Source organism: Centroberyx affinis, unplaced genomic scaffold (assembly GCF_046629955.1).
Source record: "Centroberyx affinis isolate AG114_WGS23_722 - 3 ecotype Tasmania unplaced genomic scaffold, CSIRO-AGI_Caff_v1 ptg000359l_1, whole genome shotgun sequence".
NCBI classification, from domain to species: domain Eukaryota; kingdom Metazoa; phylum Chordata; class Actinopteri; order Beryciformes; family Berycidae; genus Centroberyx; species Centroberyx affinis.
The window spans coordinates 52,332-66,549 of record NW_027279030.1 but is presented as its reverse complement, the minus strand read 5'-3'; the positions used below and the strand labels follow the sequence as shown (position 1 = coordinate 66,549).

Here is a 14,218-nt window from a genome sequence, read left to right as displayed (position 1 = left end):
ATAATTAATTAAAACATTATATACATGCCCGATACACGTTTCTCCTCTTATTACTGCCGCTGCGGCACACATTAGCTCTATTTCTATTGACTGATGAACAACAACTACCAAAAACTGCTTTTTGTACAGGGTCTACTATAACCGACTAAAGCACTTGAATGGATAAGTCATAGTTTCAGAAATGGGAAGTATGAGCTTACGGGGAGCACTTGAGAGCAACATCAGTGCGACGTAATGTTTTCGTGCTTGCGTCATCTTCACGCGACAAAACAATCGTACTAAGCTTATAACGTGAGCGTCTTAATCATAATATAATACTCCTCATGGTGTGTTTTCGCATTAAATTATGTTTTGGAAATAGTGGTCCAGAGTAGATATCATCAGAGAATGCATAGTTCGTCTTTACTCAGCTCGAGATGGATCCGAAGACCCTGCAGGACATGGTCGCCACAGCTGCCTCACTGCACCTCAGCAGAGTAGCCGTCACATATGACAGTGGCTCAGTGTCTGGGAGCCCGGTGTCCCTGTTATACAGGGATGTTGTGGCACTTGGGACTGAACTGTCTCATATTCTGCGGAGGCACTGCTGTCGGAATAACGGTGTGATTGCGTTGTATTATCATGCCGATTTGTACCTGCCCGTCTGGATCCTGGGGTGAGTTGACTGTCATATCTTGTACTCAGCCATGAATTTAACCGTTCCATGCGAAAATAATATCTGACAATTTTATATGTAAATGTATATGTCCAACATAATGTTTATTGCATCGTGTAGATTTGTTGAATTGCGTCTTATCGCTTTGTTAAATACTCAATTTTGATTGGCCAATGTGTCACATAACAGAAGACCGCTACATTTTGTTGACTGTTAGTAAAATTAACTCTCGATAACTTTTTTTTGTTTGGTTTTTTTTGTTTTTTTTGCAATCAGGCAATATTTTTTAATTTGATCGAAGAACTTCAAAGTTTTGATTAGTGGTTGTACAGGGACCCTGTTGTGACTTGAGTTCTTCAACCCAACTATATATATATATATATATATATTTTTTTTTTTTTTTTTTACAGGATCCTCCAGTTGCCTGCTGCTTATGTCCCACTGGACCCAGGAGCTCCAGGGCTTCTCTCTGCCCGCATCATGAGCCAGTGTGGCCTCCAGTACTGTGCTCTGCAGAGTCACCTGCTGGAGGTTAGACTTCAACAACACTCTTCTGCAGTTTAATTTGCATAATCAAAAGTGCTATCATGTGACTATTGAAACAGCAGTTAAGAATAGTTATTGCCCGCTGTCTTAGCTTCCTCCAAGACCCCCATAATTACACTACACTGAAGAGGTGGATTCTACTGAATTTCAGTATTTAATGTGTTGAGTTCAGTTGTTAATGTTCACTCCTGTCCCCTAAAGCCAAAAACATTTTGTAAACCGAACATTCTGGAAACCGAAAAACATCTGGGTATCACAGCAAAAACAAATGCAAATCCAGTTTTGCATTTATTGTCCATGAAGTAATCAGAGGGAGCTATGTCTAAATAAATGGCTGAGCATGGTTTGAAATATGTCATGAGCCTATTATGTTTTATGTAAATCCCATACAAAGTATACTACCTCTTCGCTGAAAGAAATATGAACACCTTTTTTTTTTTTTACAGTATTATCATTTGTTGGTCATTTTTTGAACTTTTCCCCCTTTGTCTATGTTTGAAGAATATTAATGTTGATTTTCATTCCTCTTTCCCAATCAAGCAATTCCAAACCGCTCTCTCCAAGCACATCACTGTGGAGGTTTGTCTGGTGTTGTCCAAGTACAACCTCACCCTGATACGAGTAAAGCCGCTGCCAGCCGGCGCACACAGCCAAGGAACAGAACTAAAAGGAGCAGAGAGAGAGGATGCTGCTGATCTCTGTGCTTCAGCTGCAGCAGTAAAGGACACTGGACAAGGAGATTTGGCGTATGTGCTGCACACATCCGGAACAACGGGGCTTCCAAAGATCGTGAAGGTCCCGCACAGGTGCATAGTGCCCAATATACTGCATCTCAGGTTAGTTTCAAGCATAAGTCAGTGTTATTTTGAATCATAAGTGTAGCTGTTGTGCCGGAAACTGTTATCAGTGAACAGCCCCCCCCCCCTTCTCTCTGCTCAGATCTTTGTTTCAGATGAGTGCAGAGGATGTGGTTTTCCTGGCCTCTCCCTTGACCTTTGACCCATCGGTGGTGGAGATTTTTCTGGCCTTATCGTCCGGCGCTCAGCTCCTCATCGTCCCTGCTGTGATCAAGAAAATGCCCAATCGACTGGCTCAGCTGCTGTTCAGGAATCACAGGACAACAGTCCTACAGGTAAATATTCACTGGTTAAGTGTAATTCATTAGGCATTTTATCTGGAACAGCCCATATCAGTTTTCTGTCGGTGTGATATTTCCTTGTTTATACAGGTGACTCCCACTCTGCTGGGCCGTTTCGGCCGGCGTATTCTAAAACAGGAGGTGTTGTCCTCTGGCTCTTCGTTGCGTGTGTTGGCTCTGGGAGGAGAGGCCTGTCCCTCACCAGCTCTGCTGACGAGCTGGAGGCACGAGGGCAACAAAACTCACATCTACAATATCTACGGCATTACAGAGGTTTCCTGCTGGGCCTGCTGTTACAAAGTCCCAGAGAGTCTACTGCAGTCCAGCAATCTGTGAGTGTCCGCTGGTAAAAAAAATGTTTGGTGCTCTCTGTATGTCCTCTGCATCTTGATTATGTCTCAGCTGCAGTCAAAACTTTTGGTTAATTTCATGTTTTGTACTCACTTTGCAGGATGGCGTCCTCTGTGCCTCTCGGCACCCCTCTGATGGACACAACTGTGGAAGTGAGAGATGAACTTGGCCATATTGTCACAGAGGGTGAAGGACAGGTGTTCATAGGTAAAGATTTAAATGACATACACATACACACAAATCACACTGAGCTTAACAAAATCCATGTTAATCCATACGATGTGTTGTGTAGGTGGAAAGGACAGAGTGTGCCTCCTGGATGATGAAGTGACTGCTGTCCCCGGGACGATGCGCAGCACTGGAGACTGGGTGAAGGCTGAAGACTCACAGCTGTTCTACCTCGGACGGAGAGACCGGCTGATCAAACGCCACGGACAGCGAGTGAACTTGGACACCTTGCAGCAAGTGAGATGTTTTTATTATTTACATGTCATTTTTTATACTTTATACCTTTTGCAAAACTGTAGACTTATTTCGTTCATTACTCATTTTGTTAAATGTGATATGCTTGGTCTTATTCTCAAATTTCTGGAAAAGAAATAGAATAAATCCAACTTAATTGTCAAGATGAGAGAAAATTGTCTGTAGCCTCACTCAGATACAAAGGAGACACTAGTCTACACCACATAATACACATCAAAACACACACACACTGAAAGCAATAAAAATGTATGTAGCCTACTGAAGGGAGTGCTAATGTGGCATGTACATATGTAAGTTTATATTTTATCAGATTTATAGGAATAAACAACTTCCGGGTGGGAACTGGGAACGTCCCACTTGGATTCTTCCTACTTCCCACCTCAGAGCGTTCAGGAGGGCGTCATCTCAAACTGCAGCAGCAAAGGGTCATGAGTCATCATCTAGGGTGTTTATAGAAGATATTTATAAGGGTTTCTGTTTTATTTTGTCTATGATGCTCCCACCTCTTCTTCCAGGTCGTGATGAGTCTTCCTCAGGTGGAGTCCTGCGCTGTGGGTCTGTACGAAGGCTTTCGGCTGGTTGCCTTTGTTGTGGCGTCTACATCTGGAGACCAACAGGCGGCTTCTCCATTCCCATCTGTACAGCAGCATGTGGGACAAAGCCCCTCGGCCTCTGCGGACTGTCAGGAAGACTTCTCCTCCTCCATTAGCCATGATGAGGAGAGCGGCGCTACAGGCGGAGACCTCAGCAGGGCCGTCCTCACCCAGCTGTCTCTGCTGCTGCCCAGCTACAGCATTCCAGACACGCTGGTGCTCGTCCCGGCCTTATCCCTGTCTGCTCATGGTGAGCATCAGCCACAGGAGAAACAATAGCTCATTAATTCATCATTTTAATAAGATTCATATTTTCAGTTTTTGTTCAGTGGCCCTGTTATTAATGGAACCATTGTTCTTTGGCAGGCAAGGTAGACATGGATGCACTTATGAAAATATACCAAAGACAGAGAGAACGTTTAGAGTCTGACACTTCACTTGGAGATTTGGCCAAAATAAAACAAACCCTTCAGTCTTTGTGGCAGGTATGGACAGTTTTTTCATTAGTTTTGATAACATAACTCTGCATTTACATAATTTCCAGCTTGATTTGTTGTCTACGTGTGTATATACTTACAGTGTACACTAATTATTGACAGGATACTCTAGGTCTTGCTGAAGATGCAGCCATTGAGGAGGAGTCCAACTTCCTTTTCAGTGGAGGAGATTCTCTGAAGGCGTTGCGTCTCTGCGATGACATCATGACTGCTGCAGGAGTGGCCTCAGCAGGGCTTTTGGAAGTTATACTGGACGGGACCTTCTCAGACGTACTGCACCACGTTGCCCGAGTAATGCTGCCGCTGCCGCTTGAGAACAACTCGTCATCGCTGCCCGAGGCCAAGAAACGGCGAGCAGATCCTCTCTCCGTTGCACCAGCAAAGAGAGAACGCACAGACCCTCGTTCTATAACGGCTGCAGAGAAACCGCAGGGAGTTGAAGTTGCTTTTGAGGAAAGGACAGTAAAAGTTATAAGGAGGGGAGGCGAGGTGGTAGAAATGAAGATCAGAAATCCGGAGACCAATAAAAACTCTCATCCGGACACAGTGGAACAACTCCGAAGAACAGATTCCAGTGAGAAGATGGACAAAAATAATAGCTTGACAGTAGGTACCACTGAACGGGGTTTTACTGATGTTGGCTCTCCTCTTGTAGAGACAAGCGCTGTGGGACTGAGTCTGAGCTGGTCTTCAGACACAGGCAGATGTGTGGATGCCTCCCCGGTGCTCCTAGCGCAAGGAGGAACAGATCAGGGATCAGACTGGGCCAAAACGACAGTCTTCATCGGCTCCCACTCTCACAGGATGCAGGCCCTAGACTTGGCCACCGGGGGGCTTCTGTGGGAGCGGGTTCTGGGGGACAGAATAGAGGCCGCAGCTGCTGTGTCTCGGTGTGGGACCCTCGTGGTTATAGGTCAGTGTGAACAGTCTGAATAAAGAACTTATTTTTTAAATGTTTTACTGGAAGTTATTGTACTTAAAGTTGTTTTGGGTTTTCAGGTTGCTATGATGGCTGTATGTATTTCTTGTGTGCGGCTTCCGGAGAGACGCGGTGGGTATTTGAGACAGGAGATGCTGTGAAGAGCTGTCCCGCCGTGGATCCCCTCAAAGGGCTGGTGATAGTGGGCTCACATGATGGGCATGTTTATGCCCTGAACCCAGAGGTGAATGTGTTTGATATGAATAGATACACACAGAGGCGGAATTAAGTGAACAAAAAAATGAACACAATGCAAAACAAGAAAAACTCAACAGCACTGCACACTAGGGTACACTGTATTCCCCCTCATCCAAACCATGCACTAAACTCAGATTGTGAGTGAACCAAATCTAAGCATTATTTTGTAATTTTGTTATCCATTCATGATGATAGTCATGTTGTCCTTTACATATTTGGCTGTCTGCTGTCAACAGACTGTAAAAGGGTGATAAATGCTAACAGTATCTGGATGGCCTGTGTATATTCTGTACTGGATGATATTTTGGTGTAAATGTATGTGAGAAATGTATGTGTGAATGTGTTTGTATGTTTTCTAGGTTCGGCAGTGTGTTTGGAAGCATCACTGTGGGGGCGGGGCAGTGTTTTCTTCCCCATACCTCCACCCCTCCCACAGGCGGCTGTATGTGGCGTCACTGGGAGGACACCTGCTCTGTCTCAACCCTGTGAGTGGAGCTCATCCCTATACAAGCCAAACTTCAGTGAACCCTTTTGTTCATTAAACAACATTTGGACAGAGGGTCAAACATGGTTTGCATTGCCGTCTGATCAGTGTTTTACTGTCCACAGGACAGTGGAGAGCTCATATGGACGTACTGTAGAGAGACTCCATTTTTCTCATCACCAAACGGCTCCTCTGGTCCTATCGTCATCGGCTCAGCGGATGGAAACATCTGCTGCTTCAGCAACATGGGAAAACTGGTAAGAAGCAGAGCTTAGGCTGGTGTCTTTTTCACTGTACCATATTAATACCTGTCTAACTGACACTTGTGTTTCTCTGCAGCTTTGGCAGTTTTTGACCAAAGGACCTGTCTTCTCATCCCCGTGTGTCACACCAGACCAGCAGAGGGTTTTGTGTGGATCACATGACGGTTGCCTGTACTGTTTGAACTGTGCTGATGGCTCTTTGGTTTGGACTTTCCAGACCTCTGGCAAGGTGTACTCCAGCCCCTGTGTGTTCGATGGCACTACCTGGGGGAGAAGGGGGATTCTCGTGGGACTGGCCTCCACAGATGGAACGGTCTGGATCCTGGATGGTCAAGATGGACTATTGGTAGCTTCACTCACCCTTCCTGGGGAGCTGTTTTCTTCCCCGGTGGTGTGGGAACACTCCCTTGTGGTTGGGTGTCGTAATGACTATGTGTACTGTATAGAGCTGACAGTCAAAAAGGAAACATAGAAGATTATCAAATGTATTTTTGCACTAATTGTAAAATAAACACTGGAAAAAAATATGTGACCTTATGGTTTCCATGGCGAGATCCTGTGTCAGAGCAGACAAGGTGCTTTGGGAAACGAGATTTAATTAAAGTTCTGTATTCAACATCTGAAACCTAGAACAGGGAAAGAATGAGTCTGTGGGCCTGCGGTTCAGACATCGGTATTTAATTTACATTATTCATAACATTTGTGTCTCTTTAAGAATTTTCTCATGAATACCTCTAAGTGGGACAAAAAAGTGCAATTATTACCAAACATTTTTGTTACATATAACACTGTGTACACTACACTATTGTGCACGACCAAAGTTAAAAACAAAATGACAAAGTGACTCAGCCTTAGGGGCCTCTCTCTGACCAAAGCTCTGGTAAAACCTTTGACTTACATACATACTTACTTACATACATACAGATCATTATATTGAGAAGTGAGAAAGGTAGTGGTAGGAGACGAGAAAGCTGGAGTTTTGTAGAAATGCTTACATTATGTAAGGCTAACCAGCTCATATCACATTTACGAGGAAGTGATGGCATAAGCCTACAAACACAATTGTGTTACAGGAGGACAGCTACAAGGATTGTATGTTACAGCAAGCAGGTAGTCTCTGTCTCCATAGCAAAGCAAAATCCAAATTACATCATCACAGAGTAGTGAGGATAATGTGCAATTCACCGTAAATGCCCAGTAACACTTGTGGTCTTCAATGCTGTGTTTCGGTGCACCCACCATGTGATTTTGACAGATTTTATTAGTGTTGCTTTACAAACAGATTCTGATAACTTTATCATGGCAAATTGTACAATAGCTTCTTTGACAGCTATCACAGTCATCACGGACACAGTGAGAATTGTTATGCTAAGTACAGGTTTCCAATACAAGTAAAAAAAAAGGCTTCTTTTGTACATCACAAACAAGGCTCAGAGAAGAGATACAGTATCTATCGTTCAACAAAGTTAAATCCATTGCTTGAAATAATACCAACGAGGGAATGTGGCAGAGAGGATGCCTGTAACACTTCCATTTGCTGTCACAAAGAAGATTCAACAGGGTCATGTTGGGTTATTGTTACTGTTAGCCCTTAAAACACAATTCTGAAAACTCCCCTCTGCTGATTAAACACTGTCTGTGTCATATATCAGAGCTTTGACTTCACCTCTGTTACAGAAGCATTTCATGTTATATTGTATTTAGCGCATGATCTATTTACAACCATGGTGACCCCATTGGCTACAAAAGGAAAAATCGGGGTTGGCTATTGCAGTGGTCAGCCATGGTTGTGATTGGCTGCTGAAGGTTCTGTGCCGCAAACACCTTTGTTACATCTCTGTCTTCTTGGGACATTATGCGTTCATGGTTTTGTATACATTAAGTGCATGCTTGCAATAATTGTTTATGTATAGATGTGTGATTGTGTTTGAATATTTGAATGTGAAGCGCACTTTAACGTGATAATAATACCAGCCAGTGTATGGTTACAAGGTAACGGAGGGCATTACTTGCTTCATAGCGTCAGGAGGGTTATAGTGCTGAAGGGGAAGATCTGGAGTTGGGAGGAAAAGGACAGGGGCGATGTTGACTCTTGAGGTGCGTCATGGTCCATGGGCAGTGTGCAGTCTCGGTGCAGGCCGGAGCCCGCTTTGAAGCTGGGGTGGGCGTTGGGGGATGTTATTTGATGATCTGAGGACAGTCACTCCAGGCTTTGGCCTTGCGTTTGGCCAGGGCCAGCCAGGCCGGCTCTGTGGACACCTGGGGAGAGTCACTGGAGGGGAAGCGTTTCGACACCTCCTTCACAGCAGGTGGTGATGGTGTGGAGTCTGCAATCTCAACTGAAGTCCAGAACAGAAATTAATTACAACTCCATCCATTAAACCATTAAGACTTACTAGGCCCGTCAAAAAAAGCCAGGCATGATAAAATTGATTTTAGCATTTATGATATGTAATCAACTCTAATTCAGTGTGCAATGAATATATTATTTCTTCTATATAAATAATATGTCTTCTATAATAATAATGAAATTCAATATCCAATACAACATTCAAATGTACTATAGATATGGTTGTATGAATATCTTGTTGACCATTAACAATATCCTCATTGAGCAGGTTCTTACCAGTGACAGAGCTGGGCAGAGTGTTGGCTTTTTTCAGGTGGTCTCTGCGATCAAAGCGCCCCAGCAGGCTGTCGGGTCGCTTGGGCTCCTCTGGTGTCTGAGGTTTAGAAGGACTGGTGCTTCCGTTTCCTTTGCTGTCTGTAGGACTGATCAGCGTAACCTGCAAAAGGTAAAGGAATTAGTTTACCTGATGGCCTGGGAGGAGGAAGAGGGGGTTGGTTGCAGAGTGCGACTGTGTGTGATCAGGAAATGTATGTAAGAAAGTGAGTACAGAGGCAAACGGGAACATACACTTTCTCTCTCCCTCGACTGTTTTTCAGCGAGTTTGGCCTCTCTCTGGCTGCGACGCTCCTCTCGGTTCTGCTGCTGCTCCCTGAAACCCTTCTGCTTCTGCAGCGCCAGTGTGATCCATAACGGCCCTGCCTCCTTCTCCTGGACCCTTGTGCTGTCCAGTGAGTGCCTGCTCTGTAGTGACGGTTTGTCTGTAGGGGTACACATGCATAGTGTGAAATTACACCCGATTAACACTCAAGGCCACATTTCATGTTAGAGACCATTTGCTCTAAAAACCAAGGTTGCTGATGACACATGACAAGATCTAAATTAATACATGTATGTGTATATTAGTGTTTCACTCATATTTCATATTTCAAAAACTCCATTAAAATGAATGCAAGTTAAATTATTTTCGGTGGGTTGGGAGCCCCTCTAGCTTGGGTGAACCACCCTCTACACTTCTGTACACTCACTTTTTTCCCTTATTAGCACTACAGCACAGTGGCTGGTGGAAGTGACACTGACCTCTCTTGATGAGCTCTGTCTTTCTGTCCACCTTCTCTCTCCAGGGGATATTGATGGAGGGGAAGAAGGACCTCTTCTCCTTGTGCTCCTCTTCCCCTTGGATGTGGCCTTGGCTGCTCCTGTGCAGCTGAGCCACCGCCGATGATTCCTCGCTCTTGCTAGTCTGCTCCTGGGTGGAAGAATCTGGCCCCCCTATTCTCTGGACCACGGCCTCGCTGGGAACCCCACGGACGACTTTAGGTAGTGGTGACGGGGGAGGGGTGGTGACGGCTCCAGTAGGTTTGGGTGATGTGGCGGGTCTTTGGTAGAGTGGTGGTTTGGAAAGCACTTTCTCACCCTCGCTGTGTACGGACGTGCTGGGAGACTTGCCTGGTTTGGCCCGAGGGACAGCAGGGGAGGCAGTTGCCTGTAAGAACTTGCCAACTGCACTCTCTTTTTGGGGTGATGTGGGGCTTGACTTGTCGGAGAACACAGAGGAAGCGTCAGAGTCAGGTTCAATCGGGGTGAGAGGTGAAGGGACGCCATCAAAGCTGTCCCCAGCACTGTAACGTTTCTTCCTTTTCTCTGTGGACTGTTCACTGTGAAAGCGGAGGGAGTAGTTGGTCCTCCTCAGCTTTATGCCAAAAGGAGAGGGTTTATCCTCACCGTCCGGGCCCCTCTCCTCTCCCTCCTCTCTGCTCTCAGCGTCCTCTGCCTCACCCTGACTCCTGCCCTTCAACTCCGCCGCCTCAGGTTTGGTTCCAGGGCTGGGAACCAGGAAAGAGGGGAGGTCTTTGGCAAACATACACTCGTCCGACCCTCTTTCTGTGATGCGGACAGTTTTACTTGTCCTATTCTGAGCTTTACTGGTTGGAGCTGGCGAGGCTGCAGGGGTGCCGCACGTGGTGTCAGGTGGAGTAGCTTCCTTGTCGTCCAGAATGAACACCTCAGAGTTCCTATTTGAGTCTCCAAATTTCTTCTTAGCTGGGGTGATGGAGAACTTGGCGCTGGCAGACATGGTCTTCCTGAGGTTGGTGTGAGAAAATGGAAGCTGATTCAGATCTTCACTGCTGGGCTGCGTCTGGTTTCGGCTCGGGTCTGGGTAATCCTCATACTTCCCTTCCTCTGCTCCCTTGAATATTTTTGATCTAATACTAGCCCATTCTGCTAGGACAGCTGCACTGGACTGGTCTGTGGAGAGTGAGGACTCGTTGAGAGATTTGGTTTTGCCAGACTTGCGGTCCGGTGAAGTCTTGCTCTTGGTTTGTGGCGTTCCCTGGGCCTTTCTATCCTCTCCCAAACCAAGCAGAGACTTGCAGGCTGTGTCTTTGATCTGGTCTAAATTGACTGCAGTCCCGCAGAGCTGGGCCCCTGTCACCAGGATGGCTGTGTGGGGGACGTATGGAGATGCTGGCAGGTTGGGGGAGTCTGCTCCTTCAGGAGAGGAAGCCTTAGTGCCCTCTTTTTGGTCAGCTACAGCACCGCTCTGGTGGCTGGTGGCCGGCGTAACAGGCGTCAGGTTGACCTTCTGGAACAGAATCTGCTTTTCCCCAGAGGACACTTTGAAAGAGAAAGGCCTCTGTCGCTCCTCCATCTCTCTCCAGCGCACCTCCTCCGCTCTTCTCTTCCTCTCGTGTGGGTCGGAGCTGCCATCAGCCTCCTCTAATGATAGTCTCTTCTGCTCTTCCTCTTCTTTTTTCTGTCTCTCCTCTGCTTCCAGTTTTATCCTTTCCTCCATCTCCTGCAGCCTCTGCTTCTCCGCTTCTAGCTTTTTCTTTCTTTCCTCCTCTTCTCTTTCCTCCGCCAGCTTCTTCTCTAAACGCAGACGCTCTGCCTCAAGCTCCTGCTGCCTCCTCTGCTCCTCCTCCTCCTCTCGCTTCTTTCTTTCCTCCTCCTCTTTTCTCCTCTGCTCCTCCAGACGTCTTTTCTCTTCCTCTTCCCGCTGTCGACGCTCTTGTTCTTCTCGCATCCTCCTATCCTCCTCTTCCCTCCGTATCCGCTCTTCTTCCTCTCGTTGTCTCCTTTCTTCTTCTTCCCTAATCCTTCTCTCCTCTTCTTCCTTCCTTCTCCTCTCCGCCTCCTCTCTAAGCTTTCTTTCCTCCTCCTCTTTACGGATACGTTCCTCCTCTTGTTGTTTACGACACCTCTCCTCCTCTAGTTCGCGCAGCCTCAACTCCTCTGCTCTCTTCTTGTTCTCCTCTTCCTCCTGTCTGAGCCTCTGTTCCTCCAGCTCTCTCTTCCTCCTGGTCTCGTGTCTCTCCTCATGTAATCTCTGTTTCTTGGAGTTTTCTAGGGAGTCGTAGTGAGGCTCTTCAGCAGCCGTCCTGTGGTGTTCATCTGTGGAGACGCCTGCTCCCTCCTGGTCCTCCTGCAGCACACCAGGAAGAGACACCTCTTGGAGATCCTGGGAATAAAGAAATATGATCAGTTTTAGAATCAGTAGAATCAGAATAGAATCAGTTTTCTCTTAACTACACCAAAGGGTAAGACTTATGGCAAAGTGAATCAACAACATGCAAAGACCCCTGCCCCCTGCTTGCTGCCCCAAGAGGCAACTTGTATCTGGACCTAGGCCTCGCTCACCTGTGTAAACCGACGGTGCTTGCGGGATATCCTCTGATTTTTAGGTTTGACAGACAGTTTATGCTTGGCAGCAGTGTTGTCTAAGCGAGGAACAGACTGCGGGACAGCATCCAGGTTGATGGACTCAATAGTACCGGTGGGTGGAAGAACTCGTTTGGACCTGGGGGACTTCACCGGAGTGCTGTGTGTCCCGGCCTGTTGGGCCCCCTGGACCTGCTTGTCACATTAACAGAACATTCACTTACAGTCTGTGTACTCATACCTTTAGCATTCAAGTACAACACAGAACCAAACAGATGCTGTCTTAGTCATTACCTTTGGCTCTGTTTTTGCTGGCTCAGCCTCTACCTGGGCCAACACCTTCAGAGGGCTCCGTGGAACCTCCTCCTCATCTGAACTGCCCTCATCTCCTTCACTCTTCCTCATAGAGGGAGGCTTCTGGCCAAACTTGATACTTTGTGCTATCTGCCTCTGTTTGATCAATGAAAAGAGTCATAAGTTATGTATTCAGAGAAAGAGAGAGAACAGAACTGATCGGCAACTGGATGTATATTGTTAAAGGGCCGACCTGCAGGTTCCTAACTTTATCTGAGACGTTTTCCTGGGACATGGTTTGATCTAGACTGGGCTCCTTCACCGGTTCCTCAGGGATAAAGATGCTGTCGTGGGAGAGAGCTCGAGATCCAATGGGATTCAACTCCCTACAGACAAATAAGGGTGACTTTAGTGTTGCAGCATGTCATTACTGTCAATCATTCATTCATTCATTATGAGGAGGGTTTAGTATCACTCAGTAAATCAGTTTACACAAAGAAGGGAATGACCTCTCTACACATCAGCAGTCTAACCCCACCAATTAAAGGCTAAAACCCTGTCAAGCCTTTTATAAGCTGCATTTGAGCAGAGCCCCACCCTTCTCTCACCAGACTGTGAGATTGCAATTTGCAGTGTTTATACAAGTCCATTTTAACATTTTCAGAGTTAAATTAACACTGATAATTACTGTCATGTATATATGGATAAGATAAAGAAATAAAATGAGAAGCCAGTTTATGATTTGTATGAGATTCATGTTTTAGTGGGTTTCAATGGTCAGACTAATCTCCCCTTACTGTGAATAAGGTTGGCTTGCTCTAACAAATGAAGGCCAAGAAATTCTCAAACCTCCAGTATGGATGCTGAATAATTGATAAGACCTGTGGTTATGGCTTTTATCAGACAATAAACAAATAACACAGGAGGAAAAGCTCAATCCCAATGTATGTATGATGTACTGAGAAATATTTGCTGAGTATAAAAATGAAACTTGATTTTTGTAGTTACCTCAGATTTTGATTGGTCTCCTCATCGTCAGATACAACTCCATTGCACACTTCGCCAGTAGAAAAACTAGCCTTTAGCTCTGTTGCATCAAAGCCCCTCTCTGCCTCCCTCTTCTTCCTCTTCCCAAACAAACGTCTGAAGGGCTGGAATTTGCCCTGTCGCCTTCTCTCTGTCGACGAAAAAAACAGATGATAACCACAGCCACATACAATCAGATCATCAGTCTTTATGTCTCACCCTCAGGCTAGATAAGTAGTAGGACTGTGCGTATGGGCGTGTGCGTGTTGTGATAAATGAAGAAATGCGATTGATTGAATCGAAACAAAACAATTCAAAATAGCAGATGGAATGAGGAGAAAACCTTGGCTCTTTTGTTCATACTTACCCATGTTTACAGGGAGCAGAAAGGATAAATACCAAGAAGGATGAGGATTGCCCACAGCCAATGAACCTGCTATTGCTGCTTTTAAAATACGGTGAAACTTATCAAATCCCTGAATTATTGACTGACAAAATGACAATCATTGGTCTTTATAGACTACACCATTCCCACTTGAGAGAAGGTATTGTAGTCTAATGGGACTTTGTACAAACCCACAATGATATCTGGCTATCCACAAGGTTTCAGGGAGTTAATCTCTGTAAATGTGTGGCTCACCAGACGTTTGATCTGTAATATATGACCTTGACTCTCCAAAAGATATCACTGTCTCACAGTT

The 14,218-nt window shown here is 45.7% G+C and overlaps 2 protein-coding genes across 2 annotated transcripts; one reads left to right on the top strand and one right to left on the bottom strand.

Annotated features, from left to right (window-relative positions):
• The first annotated feature begins 416 nt into the window (after positions 1-416).
• Positions 417-6,659, top strand: aasdh (aminoadipate-semialdehyde dehydrogenase). The gene is made up of 15 exons (XM_071515583.1): positions 417-655; positions 1,066-1,186; positions 1,742-2,037; positions 2,141-2,333; positions 2,430-2,671; positions 2,791-2,897; positions 2,983-3,155; positions 3,689-4,016; positions 4,133-4,251; positions 4,366-4,809; positions 4,921-5,176; positions 5,263-5,426; positions 5,800-5,925; positions 6,050-6,181; positions 6,264-6,659. The coding sequence occupies exons 1-15, from the start codon at positions 417-419 to the stop codon at positions 6,657-6,659; spliced, it is 3,336 nt and encodes a 1,111-aa protein (XP_071371684.1).
• Positions 6,660-8,365: 1,706 nt separating this feature from the next.
• On the bottom strand, positions 8,366-12,801 carry cracd (capping protein inhibiting regulator of actin dynamics). The gene is made up of 8 exons (XM_071515584.1): positions 12,745-12,801; positions 12,492-12,647; positions 12,177-12,392; positions 11,415-11,997; positions 9,615-11,357; positions 9,105-9,295; positions 8,814-8,973; positions 8,366-8,526 (listed from the first exon to the last, which is right to left on the bottom strand). Exons 1-8 carry the CDS (start codon positions 12,784-12,786, stop codon positions 8,366-8,368), a joined length of 3,252 nt encoding a protein of 1,083 aa, XP_071371685.1. The 5' UTR covers positions 12,787-12,801.
• Between the last annotated feature and the right edge of the window lie 1,417 nt (positions 12,802-14,218).

What these genes read in the sequence shown, in the direction of transcription:
- aasdh (XM_071515583.1), top strand. Translation starts at nt 417, where the DNA reads ATGGATCCGAAGACCCTGCAGGACATGGTCGCCACAGCTGCCTCACTG. An exon ending in CCCAATATACTGCATCTCAG is followed by an intron (nt 2,038 to 2,140) that starts GTTAGTTTCAAG and finishes CTCTCTGCTCAG; the next exon opens with ATCTTTGTTTCAGATGAGTG. An exon ending in CCCTTCAGTCTTTGTGGCAG is followed by an intron (nt 4,252 to 4,365) that starts GTATGGACAGTT and finishes AATTATTGACAG; the next exon opens with GATACTCTAGGTCTTGCTGA.
- cracd (XM_071515584.1), bottom strand. Translation starts at nt 12,786, where the DNA reads ATGTCCCAGGAAAACGTCTCAGATAAAGTTAGGAACCTGCAG. An exon ending in ATAAAGTTAGGAACCTGCAG is followed by an intron (nt 12,648 to 12,744) that starts GTCGGCCCTTTA and finishes TTGATCAAACAG; the next exon opens with AGGCAGATAGCACAAAGTAT. An exon ending in GCTTGAGGCAGAGCGTCTGC is followed by an intron (nt 11,358 to 11,414) that starts GTTTAGAGAAGA and finishes AGAAAAAGCTAG; the next exon opens with AAGCGGAGAAGCAGAGGCTG.